This window comes from Zingiber officinale, chromosome 6A (assembly GCF_018446385.1).
Source record: "Zingiber officinale cultivar Zhangliang chromosome 6A, Zo_v1.1, whole genome shotgun sequence".
Lineage (NCBI taxonomy): Eukaryota > Viridiplantae > Streptophyta > Magnoliopsida > Zingiberales > Zingiberaceae > Zingiber > Zingiber officinale.
In genome coordinates, this window is record NC_055997.1 from 117,810,145 (window position 1) to 117,827,579 (window position 17,435).

The 17,435-nt window shown below is 35.9% G+C and overlaps 2 protein-coding genes across 3 annotated transcripts; one reads left to right on the forward strand and one right to left on the reverse strand.

The window, feature by feature from the left end:
- Window positions 1–2,509: 2,509 nt before the first annotated feature.
- On the reverse strand, window positions 2,510–9,160 carry LOC121997680 (S-formylglutathione hydrolase-like). 2 transcript variants are annotated; one of them, XM_042552232.1, is made up of 8 exons: window positions 9,024–9,160; window positions 8,479–8,668; window positions 6,663–6,780; window positions 5,829–5,876; window positions 4,131–4,327; window positions 3,945–4,043; window positions 3,794–3,859; window positions 2,510–2,911 (listed from the first exon to the last, which is right to left on the reverse strand). In XM_042552232.1, the coding sequence occupies exons 2-8, from the start codon at window positions 8,623–8,625 to the stop codon at window positions 2,735–2,737; spliced, it is 852 nt and encodes a 283-aa protein (XP_042408166.1). In that variant the 5' UTR covers window positions 8,626–8,668; window positions 9,024–9,160; the 3' UTR covers window positions 2,510–2,734. The 2 variants fall into 2 exon arrangements, with proteins under 2 accessions (XP_042408166.1, XP_042408167.1); XM_042552233.1 differs by having other exon boundaries at window positions 8,479–8,659; window positions 9,024–9,158.
- On the forward strand, window positions 9,055–17,208 carry LOC121997681 (stress response protein NST1-like). The gene is made up of 3 exons (XM_042552234.1): window positions 9,055–9,194; window positions 15,999–16,310; window positions 16,963–17,208. The coding sequence occupies exons 1-3, from the start codon at window positions 9,055–9,057 to the stop codon at window positions 17,018–17,020; spliced, it is 510 nt and encodes a 169-aa protein (XP_042408168.1). The 3' UTR covers window positions 17,021–17,208.
- The last annotated feature ends 227 nt before the right edge of the window (window positions 17,209–17,435 follow it).

A 17,435-nucleotide genomic window follows, 5' to 3' on the forward strand; every position in this document is an offset into this window, starting at 1 on the left:
GGCGCTTGACGTAAGTGTCATCATCATTTGTCACCGTATATTCATTTAAAATTACAAAATGAGGACAAAACTTTATTGAGATGACATGTCGTTGGTTAAGTTTGGTCATTAGTAGTAGAAGAGTTTCATGTGAACCCTTCGAGAGGTACACTTGTGGAGGAGGTGGGGTTAAGAGTACACAAAGAATCCAATTGATTTAAGTAGCAAAGATTGTGTTGTCTCGGAGGTTATTGTCATCTAGATCTTCCCTATGAATTTTATTACACATGTTTTGTTGGAGATTCAATCGTGAAATGTCAATACATTATACACAAGCTAAGGCCAGAAGGAAAAAAAACATCCCTATCTAGATATTGTTGATTACCGATTACTAGGGCTAAAAGAAAGGTTAAAAAGATGATGCTAATTGAGGATGTTAAAGTCAAAGCTACAATTGAAGTAGATTTGACCAACAATAAATTATATGGCTTAGTCAACCTAATTCAAGTCAACTTAGATGAGCTTAATTAGTTTTTTAATATTTCTAAGTAGTAAGGACAATTTTGATTTGTAGGTTCAATTTATACCTTTATTTGGGTTATAATGTCTCTTCTAAATGATCTTTTAGGATTTTTTAGGTTATCTTATAATTATAAATAAAGAGGGAGGTGGCATCAAATGTATCTTTTGATATGTTTCAAAAATGCCTAAGAATCTACGTCATGTACGAAAAATACCCTCTTGCCTTTTTAAATTATTGTAATGAAAAATAATTTAATAAAAAGTTTGCATAGCAATACTCACATCACATTTCCATAGAAATTTTCTATTAACTATTACGATAAATTAAAAATACTCATATTAAATGACCAATCATCTCATTATTTTTTAGTCAACCGTTCATTAAAGATATTCATATATAAATTTATTAAAATTGGAAATTAATTTTTAAATATTTGCAAATTTAGAAGATGAAGAGATTGAAAAATTAATAATATATAAGAAAATAAAAATAGATAAAAAGTTTAAAATAGATTTTAATATTATACATATATTGGGCCGGGTCACCTCAAGTAGCAATGTCAATAATTATAATCCTAAAATGACAGAATTTTAAAAATAATGAAGGATATTTTCATGATTTACTTAAAAATAAATCTAAAATGAAAAAAAACTCTGATTCTATTAATTGTTCTTTTGAGTATTTATTAACACGATACTTATGTGCACACTTTCGAGAGACAACATATTTCCACAAAAGATGCCTAAATTATTTCGACTTTTTTTGTCCACAAACTGTGAGGCAAAGTGGATACGTGATTGCTTCATGATAAGACTAGGAACTTGAATATTATCCACCATTACTTATGCGAGAAAAGGCATCATTGTAGCAATATATTGGGGGTGGCAACATTGACTTCGAAGATGAGATGAATGATATTATTCTCGTAATATTTCCTTTTTTTCAAAAAATGAGAATAGCAATATTATTATTCTTGTGGTGTTTCTTTTCGAACTTGAGTGGATAATATTGTTCTACATGTTTATTGTTCTCGCCATATTTCTTTTTTTAAAAAAGTGGTGACTCATATGTTGTCGACTATTCCTTCTTATCATGTGTATCTTTAGAAAGATTTTGTGTCGATGGATATGTCGATTGGACATTGTATTTCACACACAAAGTTAATGTGACAATTTATGCCTTTAATAAATCTAACTTAACTTTAGTGCCCCGTCTCAAACATAGTGTAACAATCAAATTTTTTGTGCTTATGGACAAAACATTTAAAATTTGAATCTAAAGGCTTTTCATAAAAGATTTCTCCTATCGTATCTCTTCCTCATGTGTCTTAGCCCCATAAAAAGATACCTTAAGGGAATGCTAATCTCTTCGAAATATTATGGACTTAAATTTTGTGCGTTTCAAATAATTGTTAGCATTAATGAAATAACAAATCATTTTTTTAAAAAATTATAAAATAAAATAAAAAGCAATGGACTTCCCTTTAAATCTACGCACAATTTCAACGAAAACGACACTTGAATTATTTTTTTCTTTCCCTCATCCCGCATTTTCGCCAAGGAAACACTACACTTTAGGGTTAGCTTTTGAAGGAATAGTTATCACACAATTCGAGCATTAGCTCACTCATGGCTCAACCAGGCCCCTACCTTATGGTATATGCCTTGCTAGGGCCTCTCCAACTCAACCTAGCTCAATAAGATATGATGTTGGATTTAATATACAAAATCAAATGAGCATTTGATGTCTATCATGTCTTTTAGAATTAGGGTTAGTTATTGTTGATAATTATCATACAACATTAAGTACTGAGGAGGGAGCTAGAATTAGTGTTAAAACCCGTACTCTAGATTTTTTTTTATTGTTACAAAAGGTAATTACGCACACTTCATGCGTCTCTCAAAGCCAATCCCCAGATTATGTGAAGGAGGGCAAAATACTAGATTAGGTTATAGTCGACTGTCAAATGACTAAGGATTACCTATAAGGGTTATGAAATGCAAATGGTGAAATCCCAAGTGAAATCATATTTTTCATAATATCAAGAAAGTAGGGAAACAAACATGCTACGGACCTGCAACTCTTAAAAGAAAGTTTTAGCCAATACAGAGTGAAATACCTGGTTCAGTTGAAACAAGCAAGCACACAAACATACCGATAAGCTGATAAAGTACTGCTATGAAAAGTGATACATCTTCTGTGTCCAGAAACAGCAGCATTGGTGGTAGATTTTTATTTGAGAGCTTGGGCATGGTGGTGGATGTGGTCGTCTATGAAGGTTGAGATGAAGAAATAAGAATGGTCGTAACCAGGCTGCATTCGAAGTACTAATGGAACGTTTGCAGCTTTGCAGGCTGCCTCAAAGCTAGTTGGAAGAAGTTGGTTGTGAAGGAAGTTGTCATTCTCTCCCTGTCATTCAAATCACAATTGTGTCAGAATTTGAAAATTTGGTATCATTGAAAAATCAAAGCTATAATTCATGAATCATAGTATTGAATGATGTCGATTGTGTATTTGTCCAAGGGGAATATAAGTGATGCTGCAAACTTAAAAGAGTACCCATTTTGTGCTGCCAAATAGCTTTTTTCCGGCTGGAACATAACTTGTGATGAACTCATATCAAGTAAGATAGCTAGATTCTCTCCAAAGTGTGGTGCAGGTGGAATTGTGCATTGTTTAGGAACATTGGAAACCACTGGAAACAAAATCACACCAGGCTGGCTTCTTTACACACTGTGGATGGCACAATGCTACAAAATCTTTAGAGGTAAAGAACTATTAGACGAGTTTTAGCAATCATCTGACTGGAGCTGCTGTTAAACTGGAGTGCCAAAGCACAGAATACTTGAGTTGAGTGAGTCAAACGGGTCGCATGAGCTGAAAGGTCACTCAAAATAGGAAAATGGACTAAAGGGCCAATTAGCCTGGTCAGGTTGGACAGGGCAAATGGGTAGGGAAGTTTTGTCACACCCGACTGAGTAGATCATGCAAGTTAGACGAGGCAGATAAAATAGTTCATACAGAGATATTTAATCATTATGTAAACTATTCCTTGTTTATTCTTTAACTTCTTATGAACCAAATATAAAAATAATTGTTTCATATCTATTTCATTTCATAAACTAAACTAATGAATACTTATTTCTTCTTTTATTCCTTAATCATGCTATTCCATTCCTGAAACCAAGCATCCTAGAAAAGGTGTTACCATCAAGGATGCATTTACTTTGCAAAAGGCAAAAGAAAGATGGCCGACAAAAAAATTGTAAATAAACAAAACAATATTAATACCTGGTCAATTAAGATGGTTGTTGAAATATTGGTGGTCTTTCCAACTAAAGATGTCGCATCATATTCCTGAAAGTAATAGAAAATAGAAGTTAAATTTTAATGTTCTCAAGAATTCAACAGTTATCTGACAGATTAATTGCAAGATGCATACCTCCCAGTCTGATTTATTGCTGCCAAGATAGTTTGAAAATGCCTTTTGACCCCAAGGGCAATTTATGGGATTTGCAATGGGTGCAAAAGCCGAAACTGACTGAAAGCAATAGCAAGATGAACTGACATACACTTATGTAATTTTCTTACTTAGCTGTTGTTAATTCAAGCCAACATTTCAGAGTACCTTATATTTTTCCTGATTTTTCAAGTATATAGTCAATGCGCCATGCCCACCCATCGAATGCCCAGAGATTGATGCTCTTGTGATGTCAAGTTGTTCGAAATTTTCAGTGAGAACTTTCGGTAATTCCTTTATGATGTAGTCATACATACGCCAATTTCTCCACTTCTCCTCGGTGGCATTTAGATAAAACCCAGCACCTACAGAAAACAAAAAATGAGTTCGATCAAGAAATGACAGGAAATTATTCCTTAATGTTAAGAATGAGATAGCAGTAGGTATCATACAGCAGGGAAGACATGCGAATTAAGGACTAGACTTGAAAATTAAAGCCAATTTTGAAACTGATATGCAATCTGAGGATAGAAAATTTCCCTGTTATTAGTAATTTCCAGATAGGTTTGAAACAAAAAATTAGTTTTAATTGGTAATATTACCTTGAAGGGTTTAACAAATTAGAGATTATCTCTGAGAGTATTGCTATGAGAATGAAACATAGGAATTGTTTTTCCCCCTATGCTATTGGCCTATTGCAAAAGTAACTGTCAAATAACCTAAGACAATTTATATGAATGAAAATTCAAATATCGGATAAAGAAGCTGCATAAATAAATTACACGAATTATATAATACTCATGTAAATGAGTTTTGTGTGAACTTTTGATAGGTTCATTTCCTAAAATTATGATTTACGTGTTATGCTTCAATAGTTTTATTAAATGCAAAGTAAAGTAATCCAAGATGAACATAATCTCATTAAATATTGCAGGCACTAATATATATATATATATATATATATAAGTTTTAGCCTGCACACTCATGGGCGACCCTCGGCGGTCCAGGCCCGGACCTATGAGGATCGCCCATAAGTGTGCAGAGTAAGGGTGTGCAAGGTATCATCTCTCTCTCTCTCTCTCTCTCTCTCTCTCTATATATATATATATATATATATCAGCCTGCACACTCATGGGCGACCCTCGGCGGTCCAGGCCCGGACCTATGAGGATCGCCCATAAGTGTGCAGAGTAAGGGTGTGCAAGGTATCATCTCTCTCTCTCTCTCTCTCTCTCTCTCTCTCTCTATATATATATATATATATTAGCCTGCACACTCATGGGCGGTCCAGGCCTGGACCTACGAGGATCGCCCATAAGTGTGCAGAGTAAGGATGTGCAAGGTATCATCTCTCTCTCTCTCTCTCTCTCTCTCTCTATATATATATATATATATATATATATATATATGTGTGTGTGTGTGTGTGGAGAACAAAGTAGACCCACTAAAAATAAAAATGCAGACTGAAGTATAATATTGGATCTATATGTTCCAATCAGGCTTAAAAATACAAGCTACATATTCAGAATGAGATTGGTAATTCTATATAGTTATACTGAATTTGGAAGGTAAATTGCAATCTTTGTTTCTTCCCCACATACATCAAAGCCACATCCATGCTTCACCAGCTTTTTTTTTTTTTTTGTCTCAAAGCAATGATCAATTTCCAGTGCATCATATTATCAATTGATTTAGACATTGACCTAGTTCAGCTGCATACCAAAAAGGCATGTAGGAAGATTTTCAAAGTCCCTGAGAAACACTATCCTGTGGAACCAACAATGTTCTTTGCTTGAATGAAATATGAAAGGGAGATAGAATCTCACTCAATCAAATATGCTTAAAACATGATCTTTCTATGCTTACCAACTCCAAAGTCCCAGTTATCTGCCTCCCCTTCCACATTTAGCCCCCCTGCGTGGACCACAAAGAAACATATTATGTGCTGCATAATCCTAGTCCATCTGCTGAGCAGTCAAAATTCAAAACACATTAAATCTTATCAACCATAAAAGTAATAATGGTGGGAACAAACACGAAGAACCAATATTTATGATGCTTATGGGACACATAGAAATACACCTGAATATGGTTTTTCTAATTTAGTATAGAAATTGCTGGCAGAGCAGGAGGATAAAATTTGCACTTCGCATCTCATTCTGACAAAGAAAAATGATACCCATCACCGTGTGATAACATGATGGTGGTTCCCCAAAATTGTATGTCATAAAGTAGCATAAAGTCATAAACTTCTCTTAAAAGGTGATACACTAATTTGAAATACCTTAATCCTTTTTTGCTCTATTGTTTTTTCTTTGACGATGAACTTTAATAAATTGAAAAAATAATAAGTGGCTTCTATATTGAACAATGATTTTGACAAACTTGTGCAAAATGATTTGTTAATAAATTTATACAAAAATATATAATATCTCAGTAACATCAGAATTTCAATAATGCATTCAAGGACAATCTCTATCTCATTTTAGACTTTTAAACTTCTCCCCAAATAGGGAACTATTATAAAGAGATATCTTAAAGTCACTAATATCGGATTGCCTGGGATGAGTCGTGTATGACAAATCTCCTATGCTCATTGGCTTTCTGTAAAAAATCTGGTAGTAAAGCAATATTGAAGGATAAAAGAAGAAAAAGAACACCTAAATCCCAGTAACTATTACTCCTTAGCAAATAGCTTACTTGGAGATGTGTCAGGAGCAACTAAAGCGATGCCCTCACTTGAAGCAACTCGCTGTGCTCCAGATTTGATAATAAAATTTTCATCGGTACATGACAATCCAGATAGCCAGTAAAGGATCTGACATAATATTGAAGTTTACTGGTTAGGCCAAAAACTTGAAGCAGTATCAGCAAAGCAACTAACAGAACACCCCAATTTTGTTTTATTGTAAATTTTCAGAAAAAAATTTACCAAAGACCAGAAAAAATCAAATAAACTACATATATACAAAACAAAAGTCATAATCAGAAGTGACAAGTTAATTGCAATCTGTACAAGGAGAAGAAAAAGCATCAAATTACATCCAGAAGTCTAGGTAATGTAATAATCTTGTTAGGAGAAAAAATTGTTCCTTTATCTACTTTTCTTTGCCCTGATTTTATCCATTTGTTTCTAATTGTATCATAATTATGTGACAAATAATATGATGAAGTACTATGCAATAACATTACAAATCATTTATGTACAGATGGAAAAGCCAATTTAATCATCCTCCTTCCTATTTTGTCTAGTTACCAAGTTAATCTATCATATGTTCAACAGAGCATGAAAGATGTAGCACATGTGTGCAGTAGCTTCAAGGCACTAATCCACCCGAAAAACATCCAGTTCATCCATGCTAAAGCCACAAAATGTAACAAACTAACAACTACTTTGACAGCTCCTCAAAGTTCATGTTCTTCAACAGGTGCTCCTTGTCCAATTCCAGATGAAGTCATTCTGTCGATGCCCTAGCCATTAATGCTGAAACGAAGTTTGACATCCCTTATTGCGGCATCACTATACATATTCACGATACTCTGTCAACTGCCATGAGTGCATTTCCTTCAACTCATTTTTTTCATCTGTGATCTCTTGCATCCTGTCTGCATGTCACTATTGTCAGCCAATTACCAAGTGAAGCCAAGGACAATCAAATGAGCAACTCAACCAGCAAAGTTCGCTGAGTTATTTCTGATCGATTGCTGTCAAAGTTGAAACCTCTAAGACACTTGGTGGACCTCTTCTAGACTATGTGGCCACTTGATATCTCTATTTGAAACTTTATCTATCAGTGGAATCTCAGCTTGAGGGGGTGTCAAAGGAAAGATTATTTCTTCCATATCTGCTTTGATTTACCCCAGTGCCAATGCTATTCTCATCCAAATTTTCCTCCCACATATGATACTCATGCCTATAAAATAGGGCATCTAACCCATGGATGATGAATCATGCTTCACAAAAAGCTTTATCAATACTACAAGGCCCAATGTGTGCCTGTATAAAATGTCTCCTCCTCAACACGTTAGCTCGTCTCATATTTCTACTTTATTTATTTATAACAAAAATCTAAAATGGACAAGGTCAACAAAGCATTACAGTATTATAGCATAATTATCATAAAACGTCGATTCAAAAATGAAAATTCTTGTATATTAAATAACTGCAAAGATGAATTCGGATTAGTCATTACTCGTCCAGATCTTCAGTGACGAAAGAGTTCACTAGGTTTACGTTCCGTACAATACCCAAGGAAGAAAATTCTTTGTTACGTATAATACAAAGAAATTTATAAAAATGACTTTTTTTATTATTTCCAAATATCCTAATTTTGTAACCTTAGAAGTGAAACACAGATGCACATCCAAGAGGAAAGGCTAAAAGGCAGGCTTCATTATCGCGTACAAAAGATTAACAATTTCAATAATGCAGCATAAATTAACAAAATAAGGTCACTAATCTGGTGGCCAGAGTAAAAGAAAAAGGAATCCAAATAGAGAGAAGTGGCAAGCGTACCGGGAACTTCTGGGAAGGGGAAGAGGACGGGGGGAAATAGACGGTGAAGGTCATGGCGCAGCCCAGAGTGGGGCTGAAGTGGCGGAAGCGACGGTTGTAGCCGCCGAACATCTTGGAGCTGCTGATCTCCGCCGGCTTTTGGTCCATCTCGATCAGGAATCTTGAATCGGTTTGCCTCGATCTGGAATGTCTTATCGATACAAGGGGAACAAATCATTTCACACCTCCACAGTTTATATTTTGTCGGAAAATAACTTTTACAGTTTTAAAAATCTCAAAAACCTTCAAAATTTTAAACTCTTATTATCTGTGAAATTATTAATTAATAGTTGAAAATAAAATGGCTGAGTTTAAAAATGACATAATTTTTTTATTGGTGAAAATGTGAAATTATTTATTATTTATTATTTATTATAAATAATAAAATTAAACTATTTTTAAGAATGTTAATATAAATGAATTTAGAAATCCTAAAGTATTTTTTTAACAATTCTGAAATTCTGAGGGTTTCTCTGAAGAGTCTTCTAAAATGAACTAGAGATCACCTAGAAACAAAAAAAGCTGAAGGAGGCGAACATGTCAGCGCTGGTGGATTACGCCGCCTCCGACGAAGAGGAGGAGATCGACGAGGTGAAGGAATCTGCTGCTCCTCCTCTCTCTTCACCCGCTCCGCCGCGGCTGCCGGCTTCGATTCCGCCTCCTAATTCCCGGAATCGGTAACCCTTGCTTCCTCTCGCTCTCTTTACAACTTGTCGCTGTTCGACTTACGATGGTTAGGGTTTTTTTAATGGGTGCAATTCTCCTATATTATGGTTCAACTCGTCGAGAGGTTGACCTATTGGGAGGTGGATTAGGTTCATAATCTTTCTTGCCCTGCTGAATTCGTGATTGTTTTGTGATAGGAACCCAAGGGCCTATCACGTGAAAAAAATCGAAAGAGAAAGGGAAAAGGGGGATAGGGTGATCGCTTCGAGGGGATCGGCCTCCAATAATCAAACGAAATTGATTAATTAAAAGGGAAATTGCTTATCTTCCAAAGTTACATAACGTCTCTTTAAATAGAGACCTAAATTACCTTTTCAAAAAGAAAAGGTCTAAAAGAAAAATAAAATAAAACTACCTTTTCAAAAGAAAAGGTGTAAAAGAAAAATAAAATAAAAATACATTTTCATGAGAAAATGTCAAATTAAAACTTATCTAAAATAAAAAAGAAAAAATCTAAAACTTATTTTAAAAAGGAAATAAAGTTAATGGATTTATTTGAATAGATCCATTAAAGGATCTTATCATTCCACCGCCCTTCAAAACAACCTTGTCCTCAAGGTTGTTTATCAATAAACTCTGAAAATTTTCTTGAATGATATCATATAATTCCCATGTTGCATCATCGATAGATAAATTGTCCCATTGAATTAATAGCTCAACCGTTGCTTGATTGTTCTTCTTCACAAGTCTCCTTTCTAAAATAGCATGAGGTTGAAATTTAACTTCACCATCTGAATTCACTTCAGGAAGATGTTGTTGAGGAGTAAATTTATCGCCTAGTTTCTTCTTTAAACAAGACACGTGAAATACAGGGTGTATTTTAGAATCTTGTGGAAGCTCCAAGCGATAAGCAACAGGTCCAATACGTTCCATCACTTTATAAGGGCCATAAAATTTCGGTGACAACTTCATAGAGTTTGAACGACGAATTGAAACTTGTTTGTATGGTTGTAGTTTTAGAAAAACCCAATCTCCTATTGCAAATTCTCTTTCCGAACGATGCATGTCGGCCAATTGCTTCATTCTTGCTTGTGCATCGCATAAGTTATTTTTCAAAAGTTGCAATATTTGGTCCCTTGTGCGTAGATTTTGGTCGACTTGATGCACATTTGTTGATCCACGTGTGTATGAGCTAACTGAGGGTGGTATACATCCATAAACGGCCTCAAATGGGGTAATCTTAGTAGCTGAGTGGTAGGTCGTATTGTACCACCATTCTGCCCATGGAAGCCAACGAACCCACTCCTTGGGTCTATCACCAGTTAAGCAACGTAAATAATTCTCTAAACATCGATTAACAACCTCTGTTTGTCCATCAGACTGTGGGTGGTAAGATGTGCTAAAATTAAGTTTAGTACCTTGCAATTGGAATAATTCTCTCCAAAATTTACTTGTGAAAACCGGATCTCTATCAGTGACAATAGATCTTGGTAGACCATGTAGTTTGATTATATGGTCAACAAATGCTTGAGCAACACGGGCAGCAGTATAAGGATGCGATAATGTACAAAAATGGGCATACTTTGTCAGACGATCAACGACCACCATGATAGTACTTTGTCCTTGTGAAGTGGGTAACCCATCTATGAAATCCATGGAAATGTCTGTCCAAATTTGTTCAGGTATAGGAAGGGGTTGAAGAAGACCTGGTCTTGCTACATTTTCTCCTTTGTTTCTTTGACATATATCACATTCAGCAACAAAGTTTTTGGTATCCTTCTTCATTCCCTTCCAATAGAAAGCTCTTGAAATCCGTTTATACGTGCGTAGGAAGCCAGAATGCCCTGCAATTGGTGAACAATGAAATTCCTCCAGTATTACTTCCTTTTCTTCTGAGTTTGTTGGAAGGACGATTCTATTTTTATATCGTAAAATTTCTCCATCCCAAGAATAGTGGGGTTCTGGCGATGAATTTTGTAATATGTTTTGGATGAGAGCCTGTGCCGCTGAATTTTCCTTTTGCTCTTTTTTTATGTTCTCCAAGTTTTTGCAAGTTACTAAGGATATAGCAGTGAACTCTATTTGGTTAGGAAGGCGAGATAAAGCATCAGCTACTGTATTTTCCGTTCCCTTCTTGTAAACGATTTCATAATCATATCCTAAAAGTCTCTTGATCCATTTTTGTTGATCCATATTTGAGATACGTTGATCCAAGATGAACTTAAGACTCTTATGATCAGTTCGTATTTGAAAGCGTCGGCCAAGAAGATAGGGTCTCTATTTTGTAACGGCATGTATGATAGCCAACATTTCCTTGTCATAAATTGACATCTGTTGATGTAGAGGAGATAGTGCCTTGCTAGTAAAAGCTAATGGTTGTCCTTCTTGCATAAGTACTGCTCCGATTCCAACTCCAGATGCATCGGCTTCAATGACAAATTGCTTATTGAAATTAGGTAGTGCAAGAACTGGTGTTGTCGTCATAGCCTCCTTTAAATTTTGAAATGCGTTTTCTGCTTCAGGACACCATCTAAATGCATCTTTCTTTAACAAAGCCATTAGTGGAGCGCTAATCTTTCCATAATTTTTTACAAATTTACGATAATAACCTGTGAGACCCAGAAAACCACGTAATGCCTTGATATTCTTTGGGGTGGGCCACTCCTTCATAACTAGCACCTTTGAGGGATCAGTAGCTACTCCTTTTTTACTTACAATATGACCAAGGTATTCCACCTTAGTTGTCCCAAAGCTGCACTTAGATCTTTTCACAAAAAGGGAATGCTCACGTAAAAGAGTGAGTACTTTATAAAGGTGATGCAAATGATCTTCGAATGATGAACTATAAACAAGGATATCATCAAAGAAAATCAAAACAAACTTGCGGAGATAAGGCCTGAAAATATCGTTCATCAAACTTTGGAATGTAGAAGGTGCATTAGTTAAACCGAAAGGCATGACTAAAAATTCATAATGACCATCATGAGTCCGAAAGGCTGTTTTTGGAATGTCCGGCTGATAGATCCTTATCTGATGGAAGCCTGAGCGAAGATCCAATTTTGAGAAGAATGAGGAACCTCCTAATTCATCAAGTAATTCATCAATGATGGGGATGGGATACTTATCTTTCACCGTAATTTTATTGAGTGCCCGATAATCTACACACATTCGCCAACTTCCATCTTTCTTTCGCACAAGCAGTACTGGAGATGAGTATGGGCTTACACTTGGGCGAACAATACCAGCTTCAAGCATCTCTTGTACAATCTTCTCAATTACCTCCTTCTGTATGTAAGGGTAGCGATAAGGTCTAACATTTGCTGGTGCACTCCCCGGTATTAGAGGTATACGATGATCATGTGAACGTGATGGAGGAAGTCCCTTTGGCTCAGCAAATATCATAGAAAATTTAGAAAGAAGTGTCTCTAATTCTGGAGGGGTATATGAGGTACCTTTATGATCCTTTTTGATGGAGAGTTGCATAAGAAAAATGGAGCAATCTTTCTTTAATAGCCGCTCTGCCTGATAACTACTGATTGATGTGATAGTATCTTGTCTCTTGCCTCTGATGCAAACTTCTTTTCCTTGATCTTGGAAGCGCATTGTTAGTTGAGAGAAATTCCATATTATGTCTCCTAATGTTCTCAACCATTGTGCTCCAAGTACAACATCGCATCCATCCAGGGGTAGAAGAAAAAGATCTGTGATTAATTCATAATTTGGTAAGATAATTTTAATACCTTCGCATTTTCCTGGACTTGTAAGTGATCTTCCATCCGCCACCTTAACATCAAATGTAGATGCTCGCTCTATTTTTTGTTTAAGCCTTCTTGCTAAGGTTGAGTCTAGAAAATTGTTGGTGCTTCCTGAATCTATAAGTATCATTACTGGTTGCTTTTTAATGAATCCTTTTACCTTCATTGTTTGTGGAGTTTGTAGTCCTTCTAAGGCATGTACTGATATTGCCATAGAGTCATCTTGTACTTCGTTGATATTATCTTGTGTTTCACCTTCATAGAAATCATCTTCTTCCTCAGAGTTCTCTATTGGTTCAATCATCAGTATCCTCTTTTGCTTGCATTGATGACCACGGTGCCACTTTTCATCGCAATGCCAACATAATCCCTTTGCCATCCTTTCCTTGATCTCTTCTTTTGTCAATCTACGAGGTGTTGAATAATGTGATGGGTTTTCACGAATTACCTTGTTATTTCTTCTTCCTTCCTCATTGATCTTCTCTTCTTGTAGTCGTGCAAAGGATAAGGCAGCCTTCATGGTGCGGGGTTGATTCATTTTTACTTCTCGTCGTATATCAAGGCGAAGTCCTTCAATAAAAGTGCCTAGTAGTTGCTTTTCTGACCAATCACGTGTTCGATTAGAGAGTCGCTCGAATCGCCCTTGGTACTCTAGTACGGTTGAAGTCTGTCGAATTTTGGCCAATTCTCCATCAACATTCTCATAACCGGAGGGACCAAATCGATTAATGAGTTCTTCCTTGAATTCCTCCCATTTTGGAGGCCCATGGCATGCTTCAAGCCAGTCATACCATTGGATGGCATCGCCTTCAAGATTTATAGATGCTAGTTCTACCTTTGCATTGTCCGACGTGCCGTGGAAGCGAAAATATTTTTCAGCCCTTGAAATCCATCCAATCGGATCGTTGTTCTCCCAGCGAGGAAATTCCACCTTCATACGTAGATGGTTGTGCTCTCGATCTTCATTTGAGTTTGCTCCTTGGTCATAATGTTGTCGAGATTGTTGATTTATTCCCTTTTTGATTAGTATGCTTGAGCTGGAATCTGCTTCTAAACGATCCTTCAATTCTTGCACTATTGTGACCAACGATGCCATAGTTTTTTCGAGTTTATCCATCCTTGTCTCGTGCTTAGCTTCAAATTCCAAGGCCCATTTGGCGTCAGGATGAGATCCTCCGGTCGCCATGACAGAGTGAATTTTCTTTTCTTGAAGTCGGGTTAAGACCATGCGCTTGTTGAAGTTGCTGCGAGATACTATAGGACGAAGATGAAATGAACTTGCTCTGATACCAAGTTGATAGGAACCCAAGGGCCTATCACGTGAAAAAAATCGAAAGAGAAAGGGAAAAGGGGGATAGGGTGATCGCTTCGAGGGGATCGGCCTCCAATAATCAAACGAAATTGATTAATTAAAAGGGCAATTGCTTATCTTCCAAAGTTACATAACGTCTCTTTAAATAGAGACCTAAATTACCTTTTCAAAAAGAAAAGGTCTAAAAGAAAAATAAAATAAAACTACCTTTTCAAAAGAAAAGGTGTAAAAGAAAAATAAAATAAAAATACATTTTCATGAGAAAATGTCAAATTAAAACTTATCTAAAATAAAAAAGAAAAAATCTAAAACTTATTTTAAAAAGGAAATAAAATTAATAGATTTATTTGAAAAGATCCATTAAAGGATCTTATCATTTTGTGAGGTGGACTAGGTTCATAAGGTTTCGAGTTTGTGCTTGACCCCAAGCACGAGGTACGTGGGAATTGTTGGCGGTGGTTCCCTTTGTTTTGCAAGTGGGTGATCAGATAGATGTGTTCATGTGGAGCACTTATCTGCTCTTCTTCTAAAGATGTTAATTGTGGTCATTGTCGTGTCCCTTGCAGCTGTAGTTCCTTGCTTTGTGAATCCCATGTTCATGGTGTTGAAGTCCGAGAGGATGGAACCCTACGTGCTTGACCATTCAGTATCTACTATGTCATCAAATTTTGTTAATGGAAGAATAAGGAAATCAACCGTTATAGTCTTAGTGCCCATTAGTGCTTTAGTAGCTAAATTCCCAAGTATACCTTGGTCTCTTGGTGTCATTCTTAATTGGCAATCAACACCAAAAAGTTGAGATTCTCATATTGTTTTTTTATCTATTGGGAGCTGCTTGCTTGCTGATAAAATTGTATGTTCTTCATAAATGATAAGGACAGAAATAGCGTGCAAGTTGGTGGTGGTAGGTGCTTGCATTACTGGGAACTAAGGAACTTCATGGATAATTATCATTGAGTAGTTAGGAGGTTCCTTTGATCCTTTATCTTCATCATGTATTGAGTTTGATGGTCTTTGCCGTCTCTCCTATGCCACCTTTGGATAGCTTTTATTGTTTTCATAAATTGCTGAGACCTGCATGAAGCACTTTTATTCTTCTTCTCATTCTTGGGCATATAGAGTATGCTGTTCATTATGATCTTCTAGTATTTCTTTGGAAAATTCCAACATGGTTTGTTGGAAATCATCACCCATGATTGGCTCTTATACCAATTAATACTATTTCAGAAATCAGAGGGAAAGTATAATAAAAATTCTCTCTTCTTATCTCTTCTTGTACCTTTCTTCTACCTCTCTCTCCCGTTTGATTCTTCACCTCTTCCTCATTTGTCTTCTCCTTCTCCTTCTCACTTTCCTTTTCTCTTTATTGACATTGCAGTGCTGGACTCCTGGGGTTGTAATAGTTTTTCACCATGTTTTCATGGAAGAAATTTCTCCTTCGAGCCTTCGAGGTTGTAGGCATTGGTGTTGTAATCTTTATAGAGTTCATATAACTAGCTTCTGATAGTTTTAAAGTTTCCATTTTTTCCCCTAAATACCAGTGTCGTTCAGAAACTAGACAGATGTTGAGTCGTTGAAAAACAACCCAAATGCAGTATCTTTATCATGATAGAATTCTTTGTCTATGATTGTTATACTGTTTTTTTTTTATTGATTTTCAAAATATAAGGAGAGCTTGTATTTTGGGTTCTTCATATTATTGATATTAATCTTCTTCACTTCATTTCCCTTCACACATTGTATCCCAGTGGTAACATGGCAACAAATCAACATCCAAATGTAATCTCTCCCTTGCCACCGCCATCACTGGAGGGACTCCCAAGTGTATCAGCTCTATTTGCTGCACCATCACCTGCTTTGCAATCAAACCAAATGGTTGGCAATGACCATTCCTCTAGAGTTGCTGCAGCAGTTGCAGAAAGTGCATCACGAAAGAGACAAGAAAATGGATCAAACAATCATCAACCGCCTAAGAAGCATCCTAGAGGAAAATTATTACATCTAAGAAATGTTCCGGACACACATGATGGCTCGTTAGTACCACCCCAGCTCCGTGGAAGGTTAGCTTTTAACTTGATCTTCTCCCTTTGTTATCATAAGAAAAGTAGCTGAGATTTCATTTGAAAGCATCTATGTAATTTGGCAATGAAAAAAAAAAAACATTCTTAGTGTCTCTTGCATCACTAGAATGAGTTTGATCCTATAATGTCTTTCACTTAGTTTGTTGCTTTTGAATGCAAGTCTATAATAATTATACAATCAATATCATTTAAATTTTAGAGCAGCATATTAGAAAAATATATGAAGAACCTCAACCAATAATTATACTTTACTAATACCAAAATGAGTGCGGTTCATCGGATGCGAGCTTTCTTCTTGTAGCATCCTATTGAGATTAGATCCATAATTTGTTAAGATTTATATTAAATGATGTTCCTATGAGATTTGACATGTGCATAAATATATTTCTGATTGTCAAAGGAGTGTTTCTTTGGCCCTTGATTTCCATACAAAGAACACAATGAGTATAATTTTGTTTTTAACCTCTATTCTGATTGATTGTGTCTCTCTCATAAGGAACCAAAGGAAGTTGCCATGATTTATCCTAGGAAACCCCTAAAAAAGATCCACACTATATGTAGATATATATAATTACATCTTTCTCTTGATATAGAATTTATCTAATTTCGATCTGTTTTTCTGTTTTGACAGGAGTAATGTGGTTACTGAAGATATAGGGAAGTTATTTGTTAGCAGGCGCACGGAATAAAATTAGTAACCTAAAAAGCGAAGGACACTATCTTGCTTATGATCTTTGAGAGGAGCATTGGCAGCTAATGGATTTCTATCTACTTCATTAGGACACTGACAACCATGATACTAGACCAACAATCATGTATTATGGGCATCCTTGGTTTGTCTTTCTTGTAACCATGGTTTTCTTGGTTCTTCTCCACCTTCGCATGGTATTCCTCGATCATACTTTTATGCGGTCAGCTCGTAATACCAAACAAAGTGTTCGTTACGATCATCGACCAATTGCGGTGGAGAATAGCGTAGGGAAACATTCGAATTAAGTAAATAAAATGAAATACATAAACGAAAGAGACTAAGTATTTTTACATGATTTACAATTAATCAGTTACTAGTCCAAGAATTATACCATCTTCTCCTCTTTGGAAATG